Raw genomic sequence first — 15,496 nt, 5'->3', positions numbered from 1 at the left:
TAAAAGGCGTTGCATAAACCTTCCTGCATAAAAGTAAAGGGAGGAAAAAGGCGAGAATAATTCATGACGTGTTCGACCACTCCGCCCAAACAGACGGCATCCTTTTTATTTGCTTAACGGCATATTTGTTACGCTTGTTGTATACTGGCCTCTCTGGTAGAGTTTAGTCGACAAAAACAACGTCGCTTAAGGGGTATACACACGAGGAAGAAATCCCGGGGATTTCTCCCCGGTACGCGCGCATCACGAGGTGAAAACGTGAGGCTTTTGCACATCGCAAAGCCTGACGTTTTCGTCGTGGGATGCGCGTGCCGGGGAGAAATCCCCGGTATTTCTCCCTCGTGTGAATGCCCCTTAAGCGACGCCGTTGATCTTCTCTTTTCCGTTTGCAAAAAAAAAAAGAAGAATGGTAAAAGGAGTTTGTCAGTTGCAAAAAGAAAAGTCACTATCGTTACGAATACTAGACGTACGGCACCTCAGCCATCCTAAATAAAAAGTCCATAGTGTTAAAACAAATCTGTACTGCGCACTTTTTGTTTAAGTGGTGTTGTCTCCGCCATGCAGTTTCAGAACTGCCAGAAATATCTCGGAGCGAATCTCTAATTATATCTAGCGCCTCGACGTTACCATTATCATCTTCACGGAGAGCGGATGAGCCTGCCGGATGAAAGGAGGCCGGTACTTCGAGCTAGAGATCGGAGCCTAAATAATTAGTAAAGTACTTGCCGGTTAAAGGTGTGTCAACGAAGGTGTCTTCGGAATATTAATAATCAGGAATGAGGTAGCAAGAAATAGTCCCGGACACTTCATAATAGTTTTATTGTCTCAGTTTTGGTAAAGCGCAAGGTCAGAGGGTGGAAAACCGCCACTATAATTTCCTCTTAAACTTCGAAGGATTGACAGGAGGCGTGGGGGGGGGGGGGGGGGGGGGCGGGTGAGGTGCTGTTGGCGTACGTTTAAGACGACTGCTCAACGGCGATCCATTATTGTTAGGACTGGCGTGCTCTTACAACGAAATGGTTGTGTTTTTACACTAGTACATAATTCTGGGAGCAGTATATGCCACTGAAAATGTTCTGTAAATTCTATGTCTCTGTGTGAATACTAAAACGTTTAAAGTATCAATATATTACATAAATTTTCGTAATTTATTTTAATATCATGCTTATCGAAGGAAAACTCGGATACATGCCGAGATGGCTGGAAAAATCGACTCCTAAGGACATCCTCAACTTTTCGCCAGAAGCAAACACATCAAGAACACAGAATTCTAACTATTCCACGCTCGAACTACCCAATCCCGAAAATACACCTCCTCAGATATCATTGAAAACATAATTTGAGGAAAATATTTATAATTTGGTTTTGCAGCGTTTTATTTTCATTGATATTTGCGGTATGAAATACGCTGTATTTTATCTAAAGTACATATTGTGACACATATGATTAGTTTTAAAAGATAGCTGATGTTCGTTTAATCTGAGCGCTGGCGTAACATAAACTATAAGCCTTAAACGAGATTTTTAAAAACAATTTAGTGGCCGCATAAACGCCAATGTGTAATGTATATATTAACTCTGGTGATTTAATGAGTCAAAAACGATTCAGTGACTCTGTTTTATCACATTGTCAAAAATAAGGTCGAATCTATCCATGTATTGCTCACTGCCCATGTCCGGCATAAACCTCTGCTCCCGTTTGTCACTTTACTACATTTAATTTAAACTCATCAAATATAAACTTATGACATTCAAGCCTAGCTATCTTCAAGTTCAATGTACGTAGACAAGCTAATGAAAGTTTATCGCATTCTCCTTCTATTTGAAAATTCATTGAACTGTGCTTTCTAAAGATTCCTTGACGTTCGAGCTTTTTTTTATTTTACATATTTACATAGACGAGTATTGGACGCCTCTGCACCACCTTCGAGCAGATAATAATGGCAATAGTCGGTGCATTTTCTAAAACATAATTGCACAGTATCTATAAACATAACTACGCCTGAATGAATATGTTATTGCCAGAAACATGTTTCAACAATGTGTTTGAAGCGTGTGTGTACATTTGAACGTCTAGTGGCTCTCTTAAAAAAATGTGACCCTAACTTTTTTCTTTCTCCGAAAGACACATGAAACAATCACGTAAACAAAATCACAAAAACTCTCAACTTCTTTTAAAGTTTCGACAAGTTTGATGCATTATTAGACTGAAGTAATGAAACTGGGTGACAATTAATTTATTTTTCAGCATGTGAGCAAACATGCCAGCATATTCAATATAACTCAGCTAACGCCAAAGCGGAGTTCACCACCAGAGTTCGCATCTTCTAATTTTGTAACTCAACATATCGGTAGAAGTACAACCGTTATCGATTACAGCAATTAAAGGTGGAACTCAAATTCTTCAAGAGTTCCCCGATTCGCCACCTCGCAGTGATCAGCTAAGGCATGTCACATTCCCTTCATTGGTCTTGTCGGGTAGGTCATGGCACCTAAAGCTACTTGACGCTGATTCATGCCACATTAGTCGTCATGTTTTGGCACTCAGCTTTGCATACGGTTGTGCAGAGCAGGTAAATTTGAAGCCGTTAATCTGGATGCCTCCGCATGTGCTAATCTTTTTTTTTTTTGAAACTTAGCTTAGTATTTATTCAAAATATCATCGCACTGTCTTGGGTGTGTAGCGCATTTTTCCTTTAGCATATAAATACGTCGATTTGAATAAGCCATTACGTTTTCAGAATCTGGTGACCTTCCCGTTAATACAACCCACACAATCAACTTAACGAGCCAGACGGATCGGAAATATTGTTTATATGTTCTTGTTTATAAAGCACGTACCGTCGTTTGTAAAGAATAGTCACAAGAAGACAACTTACACTGTCTCAAATGCTGTAATGCTTGTAGCAGTGCCAAAAAGCGTTTATAGGGATTAAAAAAAACTTTCTGATGTTTTTTGTTTGAAACAGCATTTGTCAGAGTATTCTCGGGAAACAGAAGAAGAAAGGAATCACCGAACTGTCTCCCAGCACGTTGGTATTTGTCGAAAACTGCAGGATGCCATGGAAACTGAGCCAACCCGATAACGCATGGAGCGCTTTGTGAGAAAATTTGGCACGGCGGAATAATGCTGTCAGCAAGTTTAGCTATGGTTCCGGGATTAATTTGAGAACGTCAAGACCTGACAGAGTGCATAAACATTACTGTACAGTGCTTAAAAAACTTACCTGGAACCCGCGGTTGGTGACTTGACATTTGTAAGGGCTTTCCCGCTGGCAGCTGAAGAACTGTTTTATGATGTAGCACTCACCACTCAGTGGAACTGTCCGAACAAGAGGGGCCGCTCGCGGCACCGTGGACATTGCAGCGATTTCGCCTACCCCCAAATGTATAGTTATTGCTACGTTCTTGAGCGAATGTGCGTAGGTAACTATCAAAACGGTCAGTAATTGGATGTGTCACTAAGTAAAAGTTTTATCTTTCTACTAGGTAAGTCGGAAGTTAGATCTCCTCACAAGCAAAATTAACGTGTTGCCCTTAGCACAGCAGCAAAGTTCGATCTTAAACGAGCGGCTTTCCGTGTTTAGATTGTTTTATTCAGAGATATGTCACACGGTTGATTGGCTATCGTCAAGATAGTGCTCCCAAGACGCTGTTCGTGTGTTCCTAGTAAGTTTAAACACAACTGTACCCTGCACAGATAATCCCATTCAAAGAGGCAATTATTTTCCCAAAAAGTACGTTAACTATGCTCAAGCGATGTCCAACGTTACAATATCTTGGATGAAGGAACGCGCATGAAGTGCAAGGTATTTCGATGTATTTTTATTGGCGTAACAATCTTCGGACTTCAATGACCAACATCACACGACGTTAGTTTCCACAACGTTTATAGCCTTTCTATGTTCAGCCTTTTACAGATATCTGAAAAAAGAAGGAAGTGATTGCCATGAGAACATTGGTAATGCTTGTAATAAAGTGATAAAATCACGCAAGAATAAAGTGTTCCCTTGACATTTATTTAATATTAGCAAAAAATCAATCTTACGACGGTCTTTTAGGTTATTCGTTTTACGTTTAAGTTAATATAAATTTCCGAATATTTTAACTATTTGAGTTTATTCAAGGGTTGACCTAATGAGTTTCCCGTGTTTTAACGCATCAGTGTATAGACGGGCTGTCGTTATTAATGCAGTAAATATTACTGAACTGAATATCTACAACAAACTTCTTTCTTATGTGTATTTTGAGTAGATGCTACAAATTATGCCAAATTTATGTCTGTGGCTTTTGAAAAAAAAAAAACACTCAAGGCAAAATCTGAACACGAAATGGAGGGACTTTTCCATCTCACTGAAAATTTTGGATACATAGTATGTATTACTTCACTATTTCCAGACTTCACATCTCTATTTGATCAAAGCTCCACTGTTGCCCGTAAATGTCACGATCTACTTTATACATAAAAAATATTTTTTTTTTACCTTAACGCTTAATACTGTTTTTCGTGAAAATTTTTGGGTTTCTTTCACGCGACCTAGATTACATTTGTCCTTTCGTAAGCACCCGATTTCAAAATATTTCAAGAATAAAAACACAATATCTATCACAAACTTGGCTACGGCTTTTTTTGTATTTTGTTTTGTAAGAAGAATGTAATCGAACAAACCAGTAGCTATTCAACTCAAATCAGGAGAATATATGAAATCCCCAACAATTCAGCCTGCCTTTATTATCTAATTAGACAAACAGCAAAAAAGAAGGTGTGTATACAAATTTAAAAACCAAAATATTCTACAATTTTATTTGTTTCTGCTTTTGTTTTGGAAGAATTGCATGGTATGCATCTATTTCTGCACCGCATCATGGGACGCACCTGTTCACAGTGTAGATGGCTAAACCGTAACGCTTAGCCATCTGCACTGTGTCCCCCTAGGCCGTATACCTCACCTGCACAAAGCGCATAAGTTTAGCTTTCACGGCTATTTTAAACAACTTTATAAAGCATAAAAAATAAAAGCCGGTATAAATATAATTTTTAAACTCCTAGTAATAAAATACTATTTGTGGAATATTATTCACATTTGCTAAACAGTCCCTTTACGCAGGCCTTCAGGACGACCTGCTTATCATTCTCCAATTTATTTTAGTTATTTCTGCAAAATTTAATTGAAAGTGAATTTTCTCGCTTTCAAAGTAAAAGCCGGACATTTCTTGATCTTTTATTTTTTGCACAATATAATATGAAAGTGTTTTTTTCAGTAATACTGCACACCTGCTTCTCAACCAAACTCAGTAAAGAAGGTAATTGATATACGTTTTATTTTGATTCCCCAAAGTGTAATATATTATATCTCACCTGATAATTTAGGCCAAACCAAACATCCACCGCAGCGAAAGCTGCATGCCGATTAAAAATGTGATGACCGCTACAACCTGCGCCTCAACTAAAAGTAAATCAGAAAAGAAACACTCTTTCATAAAAAAGTTTTTCCTCTTGTCATATTTCCTACGGACAGTAACAAAGTATATAGATCGAGGCAATGTAGAAGGATATAGTGTATGAAGTTCATCCGCGAAATCCCTACATCACTGAAAATCAAGAGTAAGTGCATATATGTAAATTAGGAACTCAAGAGAGCTGCAAAGTGTCACGTTTAAGCATCCCTGATGTGCATTGCCCTCCGCCAATTGCGGTTGCTTGTTGTAGGTGGCATTCTAAAGTAAAAAAAAGAAACGGGGAATTTTCCACTAGGGTCTTAATTTTAGGGGTGACATTATTCTGCTTTAAGCATTACGTCCACCCGTTAAATCGTACCGTTTAAAGACCTTCACTAGCTTTCCTTTTAAAGTGTACAACAACGGATTGCACGGGCGATCGCGGCCAATGCAGAGCAGAGTACAAGCCACGTGGTCTTCCGGTTGTGGACCGCGAAGCGGAGATGGTGCAGTCCAGAGACATTTTCTCGGTGTTTAATTGAGTCTGGTGATTCCGAGCGTCTGTTTTTTCTCTATTTTCATGTGAAACGAAACATAGGCAGCGACCTTTGTTGCGGATTTTATTAAACAGCTCTTTTATCTGCAATTCCTTTAATCAAAAACAACGTAGCGTCTCCGCGTTTTTTTTTTTTAATTTGCCTATTTCTGTTTTTCTAATTTTTGTTTCTTATAACACACATGTAGCTGCAAGTACACAAATCAATGTAGAGTTTTTGCTTTCATCACTAGTTTCTTAAAATATTAGTATTAATTAGCTCTTAGACAAAAGAGAGCAAAGATACTTACGCTTTTTACCCGCATTTCTTTCACAACGCTCTCCAGAAAATCCTTGTTTGCATCTGAAATGAAATAACGGTTTACAAATGGCACACCGTTTTATTATTATTCTGTTTTAAATTTCACACCTTAACCGTTTTCGCTGAATATGCAAAGCTATCCTATTAAAAGCTATTAAATATTCTTTTTTTGCAACAAGCTTTAAGAATACACTTACTGGGTGAATGAATCATTAAAGGAGAAAAGAGAAATCAATTCAACTATAAATAGGCTGCATAATTTATTCATTTTGCTTGTGCACACCTTAAGGACAGATAATAAATATTTCTCAAGGCGTAAGTGGGTGAGAGCCATATAGGTAGATAAACGAAATTACTCCTGATAAAGAACAGAAAACCAAAGTAAAAACGAGAAATTACGTAAAAACGAGGAAGACTATCAATCAAAGTAGTATTCAAGCGCAGACATGTATAATACATTATAATACTATAATACCTAAACTATGTCGAGGAAGGATTGTCACTGTAATATTATGAACTGCTGGGCTAGTGGTAAAGCATTATAGAGGACAAGAGCGCAAAAGACACAGACAAGTAGAAGAACATGACAGGACAGGACAAAGCGCTACTATCAACGGGTGTTTTTAATAAGAAAAAGGAAAACAAACCTGGACATTTTTTAGAAAAGGAAAAGGAACGTTCCTCTTCCTTTTCTATCACTAACAATATCCAGGCTCGTTTTCCTTTTTCACATTAAAAACAGCAGTTGATAGTAGCGCTTTGTCCTGACCTGTCCTGACCTGTCCTAATCTTCTACTTGTCCCTGTCTTTTGCGCTTTTGTCCTCTATAATATCAAAGGTATAGAGATACAGGCTAGCGTGTGAAGTGGTTGATCTGTATAAAAATTATCATTAACTGGGCTGTTTATTAATTAAACAAATAAAATTTATTGAAACGTAGTATCATGATTTAAGTGTTGTATTATGCACTCTAAAAGAAGCCAGTGTATCTACTTTCCCGCAAAATCACTCAGAGAGCCAATCACCGCGAATTACGAAGGCAGCTCAGCAAATGACCATTCCGAAACATATGTTTAGACAAAAAAAAACGCACTCTGAGTTGCGACAATAAGTAGTGCAAACTACAGTTTTTACGTGGCTTAATGTCACAACTCAAGGCACGTTTTCTTTTTTTTTTTTTTTTTCTAAACACGTGTTTTGGCATTGTCATTCGCTGAGATGCCTCCGTAATTTGCACTGATTCCCTCTCCGAGTTTTGCGCGGGAACGTAAACGCACTGGCTGTTTTAGAGTGTGATAACCAATATTGTTAAACGTGTCAAATGACATAACTTCGGCCTAAATATTGCTTCACGGCAATTCACTCGTTCCCGGAGGCAAGACGGCATGGCATTTAAAGAACTGATAAATATAAAATCTATACTCTCTCAAAAATTCCTGCTCATCTACTTAACCCCCAAAACACTTCAAGAACCAATCCCTGCGGACTGCGAAATCAGCTCAGCGAATAACGAGGCGGAACATCTGTCCTGACCTCAAAATTAACTCTGCGCTGTGGCATTATGCCATGCAAGCATGACGCTTTGCATTGCGCAATGAAAACAGCACAGGCTTCATTTTTAGGTATAAACGGATATTCCTCCACATCATTCGCTGAGCTGATTTCGTAGATCGCATAGATTGGCTCTCTGAGTGTTTTGCGGGTAAGCAGGCGTGCAGGTATTTGGTAGAGTGTGGCATATAACTTTTTTTTTTTGCTTCTGGTATTTATACTTCAAAGACGTAGTATTTCTCAGAGGTGACTTATTTTGATACAATGCCCGTTGTGCAATTCACCTAATAGATAGTGAAATTATTATGGGAGCTTTGGGTTTTTCTCTTCGAGTAAATATTCATATAATTTATAACAAATTAAGGCTTTGCTAGATTTGCAAAAATATTATAGTATACCCGAAGGGGCGAGAAGAGAACAAATTAAATGTGAGTAAACGTAAGAGATTCGACCTCATTTATATATTTAAAGCATCGGACATATCACTCAAATAAACATATTACGAGTCTGTACGCAATAATTAAACATTAAGCAACTTTGTGCGAATAGACCGATCTCACCAAGCCTTCGGCGCATGCGTGACGCCGCCATAACTTTAGCTCACAGAAGGCAGCCGGTCGTGCATGCGAGGACTCGTGCCGTTGCATGCTCCACACGCGCAGAGCTCCAGCGCTGTTGTCGGACGTGCAAAAAGACTAATGTTCACGCTATGCTTTGCAACAGGGCTGGCGAAGTCAAACTGGCTGGTGGCTATATAAGTGTGAATTTTCAATAAACATCAGTTGAGAGTGCGCCTTGTCCTGTTTCCCTTCGTCTGTGTCCCTGTATTTTTTCGGCGCTTTTTGCTTGCCTGGCTGGTGAAATCGGTTTATTCGCGACCAGCGATTGCAGTACTAAAAGGGAGGTCATTGATATAAATAGACGATAGGACTACACTTTCTTGTACTGCGTCCAATGTGTACAATAATATAAAACATCAGTTCATATTAGAAAACTCTTTCATCCCTAACAAATTGTTCAAGGCACTTGAAGTCAGTAATGTACACAATAAAATATTCCCAATAAATAAAATACAATCTTCTCGCGATATTCACTTTCTGTGATGATTTGACAATAATCTTTTGCATTTCGAATCGATCCCGGAATTCAGATTCCATAACAAATTCAACAAGCATAGTTGTAAAATTTAGTGCGATTCAGATCCTTGTACCTTTCACTTAAAGAGGAGCAGCAGTTCAGACAGTTATGGGAGGTATCGCCTTTGCGCACGTATCCTCACACTAAGTTGGTATACTAATATTGTATAATTCGTTGTGAAAATGTATATAGTGATAACTTCATACGAAGCTACCAGACAAACAGTCATTTGAACCAGCAAAAGGTGGACCTAATTTGTAAAGTTTTTCGGGAGTAGCAACAAATTTCCTTCCAAATAGGCCGATAATTAAATGTACAAACATTCAGTCACATCACATTGCAGGTTTTTCTTTGTCTCGTGAATATTTAGATACATTATTTACCACGTTATTAAGGAATGCTCTCTGCCGTCAGGAGCAGCGAAAGAATTAAGGAATACTCGAACACATACTTACTCGCACATATATGTATTTTTCGGTCCTTTTTTGCAAAGGCCATTATTGAAGCAAGGAATGCTTATGCAGGGGTCTAAAAAGAACAGGAAGATAATTGTGCTTCAGTGATGATGTTTGCGTTCATGAGTCACCATGGTTTGAAACGGGAGATAAAACAGGCAATCAAATTCATATGTGACACAAATATACTCTGTTCTTATAAATTAATGCTTTTATAAATCTATTGTTTTAAAATATTGTTTACCTAGAGTAAAGGCATGATAGCGAAAGTGACACAGATTGCCGAACACTAAAAATGTTGCCAACCTATAAACACCATCAAATACTAAACATTTGAATAAGATTGCATACATACACGATGGAGATGAAACTTCCTTTGGTTTAACGAAAATGTAACATATCCTTTGAGAATAAGGTTAAAGTATCAGTGCCGACATTTATTTATTTTTCCCATCGTAAATATTAAAAATTTTTAATTGATGGACCTAAACTAACCATTTTAACTTCGGTAATCAAACTCTCACTTATAAAATGGTTAAAAACCAGGAGGTTTCAATACTTCAAATAAACAAGTACCTAATTCCTTAAAAAGCTTTAAATGTCGGTATGTTTCAAAGCTCAGTTTATATATGCTTATATAATCAAAATTACTCAGAAACACAAGTTGACGTTATCGTACTATTAATCATTCTGACTTGCGTATTACATTTCGTTCACTCGGCTTATTTTTACATTTTCAATGTACGCACGCCACTTCAACGTGAGCCACAACGTCTTAGTGGTTCTCATAATAATGCTGCCCAAAATAAGACAAATCGAGTAAGTACATAAAATCATGAAATTATTCTATCAAGCTTCGCGTATCATTATTTTTATCCACCTGTAAAAGTGCATAAGTGTAAAGAGATGTGATCTGATTAACAAGGCAGTGGTTTAACGTTATGCGGACGAAAGATGTGCTAAATGACTTCCTATAGGGAGAACCCGAGAACATATAGAGATTATTACTGAAGGCGTATTAGCGCCAACGTTTCTGACCGCAACATTTATATATCAAGGTCTATTTTAGGCAAGAAAAGTGATACAGAGATTAATTTTCTTGGCATCTGGCAAAACGGTATCCTTATAATTAAATATCACCGTGTTTCAATAAAAACATTTTCACAGCTTTAATTCTTGTGTAAAAGTTTGTTCAGACTATATTTTGCTAGGCTTATCAAAGAAGCTTTCTGGTTTACTTTCTTAAAAAGGAGTATTAAGAGAACACAAGAAATATAAATATTAGAATCTTGTCTGGCTGATTCGTTTCTCGCGTCGAAAAATAGGGAAGATAAGCAAATACAATAAAAGTTGGCAGTGAGACGCTTTCGCATTCCTACCCTTTGGCGAAAAGTGAAAGTTAAACTGACTACTATTCTTTTTTTTTTTTTTTTTGCAAATAAGAAAAAAATCAACACTAATTTACACTTTCTTAAAGCGTTTGTCTGGATTATTCGCTTATGAAAGTAAAAGAAAGTTCTGCAAATTGCTCATTTTCCTAATCATTTTCTTAGTTGTTTCCTTACCTTCAGGATTGTTCAACGTGGTTGTCTCTCTGCTTCCGGCCTCAGGGGAAATGGTCTCAGGCGCATTACTTTCTAAAAGAGTAAAACACAACACTAGTCATACAGGCCAGTATATTTCCTAAAATCTTAAGATTTTGTGAGTCGGGGCAAAAATAAATCAAACAGAGCGAGCTCTTAATCATGCCAATTTCAGATAACGTGTTAACATCAAGCTGGATTCATAAGTAGAAGTTTATTCGCTGTGTCTAAAGGTACGTCGGACGTATCCCGATCTTAGATTCTAAAGATAGGTCGCACGTATCCCTATTCCAGAGTCTACAGAGACGTCATCACGGCGCTATCGTGCTTCTTTTTTTCTGCGAATCATCGCAAAAGCAAAAGGGAGTTCTTGAGTGTTCCTAACGGCCAAAATGAAGCTATAAGAACTGCTAATTTAATAAAGTTAGAAATTCAATGCCTTTTAAACAAGAGGTTGGTACACCTTTAAGGTATGGCAACAGGCGTATGGTTCATACAGTACATAACCCAGGTCACGAGTGCAGAATCGCTGTTAACCTAGAACCTTTAATTGATACACATGAAATTATTACATGCCACTAATAGGTTCATTAAACCGAAAGGAAGCATATTTATTGGCTTGTGCTAAATGAAATTCACTAACAGCATAAAGATTGTCATGTGCTAAATGAACTTCACTAAGAGCATAAAGATTGTCATGTGCTAAATTACTTCACAAACAGCATCAAGATATTAGAAAGAATAACACAATATTGCTTTTGCCAGTCGGGTCGTTGAGTCATTTATTCACAAACAGGATAAAAAGCCTAAAAAGAACACACATCCAGAAGGGAAGCATAAATAAGGGGCTGCAATACGACCTGGAAAGGTTAACAATAGCATGTAGCAAGATCACGTTTTTAATCAAGTTTTCAGAGCATGTAGCTGCGTCTGAGAAATTAAAATAAAACATTCCTATGGACTTCAGCCAATGACAAAGACAACTTGGCTAACCGATCAATGGGATCATGGTTTTGTGCTTTTGGAAAGTTGTTTTTGGAAGAAACTGATATATTTGACAAACATCCAACTGAGGTAAAAATTGTCCGTGTCTGAAATACACCGGCTCAGTCGATGCATGTGTTATGCAACCTGGGCTCTTTGATGCAAATATCTATTCCACGTCCAAACGATGGGTCCACACTGGAATGCTAGCATTTATAAAAGTACATTAATGAAGCTAATTATGCGACAATGTTACGCTCATTTTTTTTCTCATTATTTTCGATTGATAAAAATGGTTTCAGCCCAGGTTACGTAACACACTATCATTGTACATCAATGAGGTTATTAAAATTGAAATAGTTTTGTAGCTCGAAATTAATGCTAGAATCAAAGATGCTGTAACAATTTAAAGGAAAACAACATACTGCAATGTTTGTTTTTCTGCCGGAATTTTAGGACAATAATCCAAATAAAACTTTGGAGCCCGATGCGTTGAAATAGTTAGCTAATCAAATACTCTAAGCTCCTTGTAAATTAAAAGTAATCTCCACGAGAAATATAGAAAATAGCTTGATGGGTTGAAATAAGTAATCCACTCCCTACTCCATTGTACCCGAAAGAAATGACATGTCGGTGCTAGTTATGATTTCGACATTTATTTGTTGTGGTTATAACTACAGTTCTATTGACGCTCTTTTATTCCTAAGTTTCTAAAGACATTTTTAAAGCATTCCTTTATAGCGATTCGGTCAGTTTCGGTTTCAAATTTTGTAAGGAGCTCGTACTGGTTACAGATCCCCATCGCTAGCGACACTACTTCTTTTTTTCGACGTGGTTCTGTTGTGTGTTGGGAGCGTTTGTGTCGCGGGATGGAAATGCTTTTATACATAAAAATGTGCTAATTTATTTAAGTTTATCTATTTGTGAAGTTTCCTCTTACGATGATTATGTTCAAAAAGAGCGTGGAAGACCTACGACGCGACGGTCTAACGAGCAACTCAACACACTGATTTCTCAGACGCTGCCACATGCTCTAAAACTCGATTAAAATGTGAGATTGCCACAACCTATTGTTAACTTTTCCCGGTCATACTGCAGTCCCTCTATTTATGCTTCCCCACGTATGTGTGCTCTTCTTAGGCTTTTTAACCTGTTTGTGGATAAATGACTCAACGACTCGATTGCGAAAAGCAATGATGTATTATTATTTTTTAATCTCTTGATGCTGTTTCTGAAGTCATTTAGCACATAACAATCTTTATGCTTTTAGTGAAGTTCATTAGCACATGACAATCTTTATGCTGTTAGTGAAGTTCATTTAGCACATGACAATAAATCTGATTCTTTTCGGTTTAATAAGCCTATTAGTGGCATGTAATCATTTCATGTGAATGAAAAACAAGTTCCAGGTTAACAGCGATTCTGTACTTGTGAACTTGTTTGTGTACTGTATGAACCCTATGTGTGATGTCATACCTCAAAGGCGCGCAGACCTCTTGTTTAAAAGGCATTGAACTTCTAATATTACAAAATCTGCAGTTCTTATAGCTGCATTTGACCGCTAGAAACATTTAGCACGCAGTGTGTAATAAAAATATGGAACAAACACTTTTTTTGCCATAACTTGCAGAAGTAAAGAAGCACGATAACGTCGGGATGGCGTGTCTTTAAACTCAGGGATCGATATACGTAAGACGTATTTTTAAACTCTGAGTCCGGGATACGTCCGATGTATCTTTAGACTCCGGGTTACGGGTACGTCCGACGTAGCTTCAGAATTTGCTATCGGGATACGTCCGAGGTAGCTTTAGACACAGCGTAGTTTATTACTGGTAAGGAACACCCCCCTCCCACCGCTCTTAATAACTTGGCGCTATTTCATGGGGGCGCATTAGGAACAAAAATGTTGATATTTATTTATGGCGACTCGTTCCCCACGTTCTATACTTCGTTTCACTTTTACATCCAGATGCAGCCGAAGATACGAGCGGATCAGACCAATCAAACATCGTCAAAATTCACCGCCATGGTGTTTGTCATCTTTATCACGCGTTATATCATCACTGTAAAAATTATAAACTGAAACGTCCAAGTGACTTGCGCTATTTAAGCTGCGTGAAATGTCATATTAGCGTAGCAACACATTTGTCAGGACTTAAGCTGAAACAAAGTGTACATAAAGAGGCATTTGGCTAAGATGATTCCCTTTATGCAATATGTTCCTTTAAAGCACAATCATAAATGTCTGCTCTCTCCGATAACAATGTTGCCATTTGGGGAAGGTGCATATTTATCTGGTTTATTTATGAATTCTATCACGTTATAACTAATCCTACTAGGCGTATTTAGTCCGTCTCTTGTTTGTGAACTTTTGACAGGAGACGCGAAACGTTCCAAACTTCAAATAATACTACGAAAAACTTTTATCATTTTTGCTACATTCTTGTTAAAATTAAAAAAAAAATAAAGTGGAAGCCGTTTACAACTCCCTGTAACACCGAATTAGAGCGCAGCTCTTGAGGAGGAGGGGGGTAGGGTACTGGGGGGGGTCACGTGACCTTGGGGGGTCACGTGACGATGCCGATGATGCCATCAGTGACGTCACTGATGACATCATCAGTGACGATGACGATGCGGACTCCGATGACGTCATCAGCGATGAGGACGATGACGATGCAGATGTCAATGACGTCATCAGTGACGTCACTGATGGCGTCATCCGTGATGATGACGATGACGATGCGGATGCCGGTGACGTCATCAGTGACGTCACTGATGACGCCATCAGTGATGATAACGATGACGATGCGGTTGCCGGTGAGGTCATCAGTAACGTCACTGATGACGTCATCAGTGATGATGATGATGACGATGCGGATGCCGGTGACGTCGTCAGGGATGATGACGTCATCGGGGAGGTCACATGACCTCGGGGGGGGGGGGGGGTGTCACGTGACTTTGGGAGTCGCGTGACCTTGGGGGTCACGTGACCCTGGGGGAGGTGTCACGTGACCCCCCTCAAGGTCACGTGACCCCCAGAGATCACGTGACCTCGGGGGTCACGTGACTTTGGGTGTCACGTGACCTTGGGAATTACGTGACCCTGGGGGAGGGGTCACGTGACCTCTGGGGGTCACGTGATCTTGGGATGACCTTGGTTACGCCGACGCCGACGGCGACGCCGCTCAAGCCGGGAACGCTCCCCTAAGAGCTGCGCTCTAAAAAGTCAGCACATACCCCCCTCCATTACTGTATCTGCAGTTCCTGCTCTTTGTTCCCGGTGCTCGAGTCTAAAACATCTCCAAGTAAGCAAGTGTCTATCCAGATAAAATATCCCGGCCACTTTCGTCAAACATAGCTCTTCTTTCTCTCTCAATCTTTTTTTTTTTTTTTTATGAGATACCACTCCGAAAAAAAAACATATGAGCTCGTTCTTGCAAACGCAGGGTCGTAAGTTCGAGTCCCGCCTAAATTTCTTAAAATTTATCTTT

The 15,496-nt window shown here is 38.7% G+C and overlaps 1 protein-coding gene across 7 annotated transcripts in view; it reads right to left on the bottom strand.

Moving 5' to 3' along the window:
• Nucleotides 1-3,802: 3,802 nt before the first annotated feature.
• LOC8050470 (glycoprotein antigen BM86) overlaps nt 3,803-15,496 on the bottom strand; it is a 104,674-nt gene continuing 92,980 nt past the window's right edge. For all 7 annotated transcript variants that reach the window (XM_029978033.4, XM_029978036.4, XM_029978035.4 and 4 more), the window contains 5 exons: nt 11,004-11,075; nt 9,439-9,511; nt 6,285-6,337; nt 5,359-5,446; nt 3,803-3,923 (listed from right to left, as the gene is read on the bottom strand). In XM_029978033.4, the coding sequence (XP_029833893.2) occupies nt 5,367-5,446; nt 6,285-6,337; nt 9,439-9,511; nt 11,004-11,075 (278 nt within the window). In that variant the 3' untranslated portion in view covers nt 3,803-3,923; nt 5,359-5,366. The remainder of the gene's footprint in view (nt 3,924-5,358; nt 5,447-6,284; nt 6,338-9,438; nt 9,512-11,003; nt 11,076-15,496) is intronic.

The sequence above is a fragment of the Ixodes scapularis genome, unplaced genomic scaffold (genome assembly GCF_016920785.2).
Source record: "Ixodes scapularis isolate PalLabHiFi unplaced genomic scaffold, ASM1692078v2 PGA_scaffold0__279_contigs__length_252992795, whole genome shotgun sequence".
NCBI classification, from domain to species: Eukaryota; Metazoa; Arthropoda; class Arachnida; order Ixodida; family Ixodidae; genus Ixodes; species Ixodes scapularis.
Note: the sequence above shows the minus strand (reverse complement) of the source record. Positions and strands in the feature narration are given on the sequence as shown.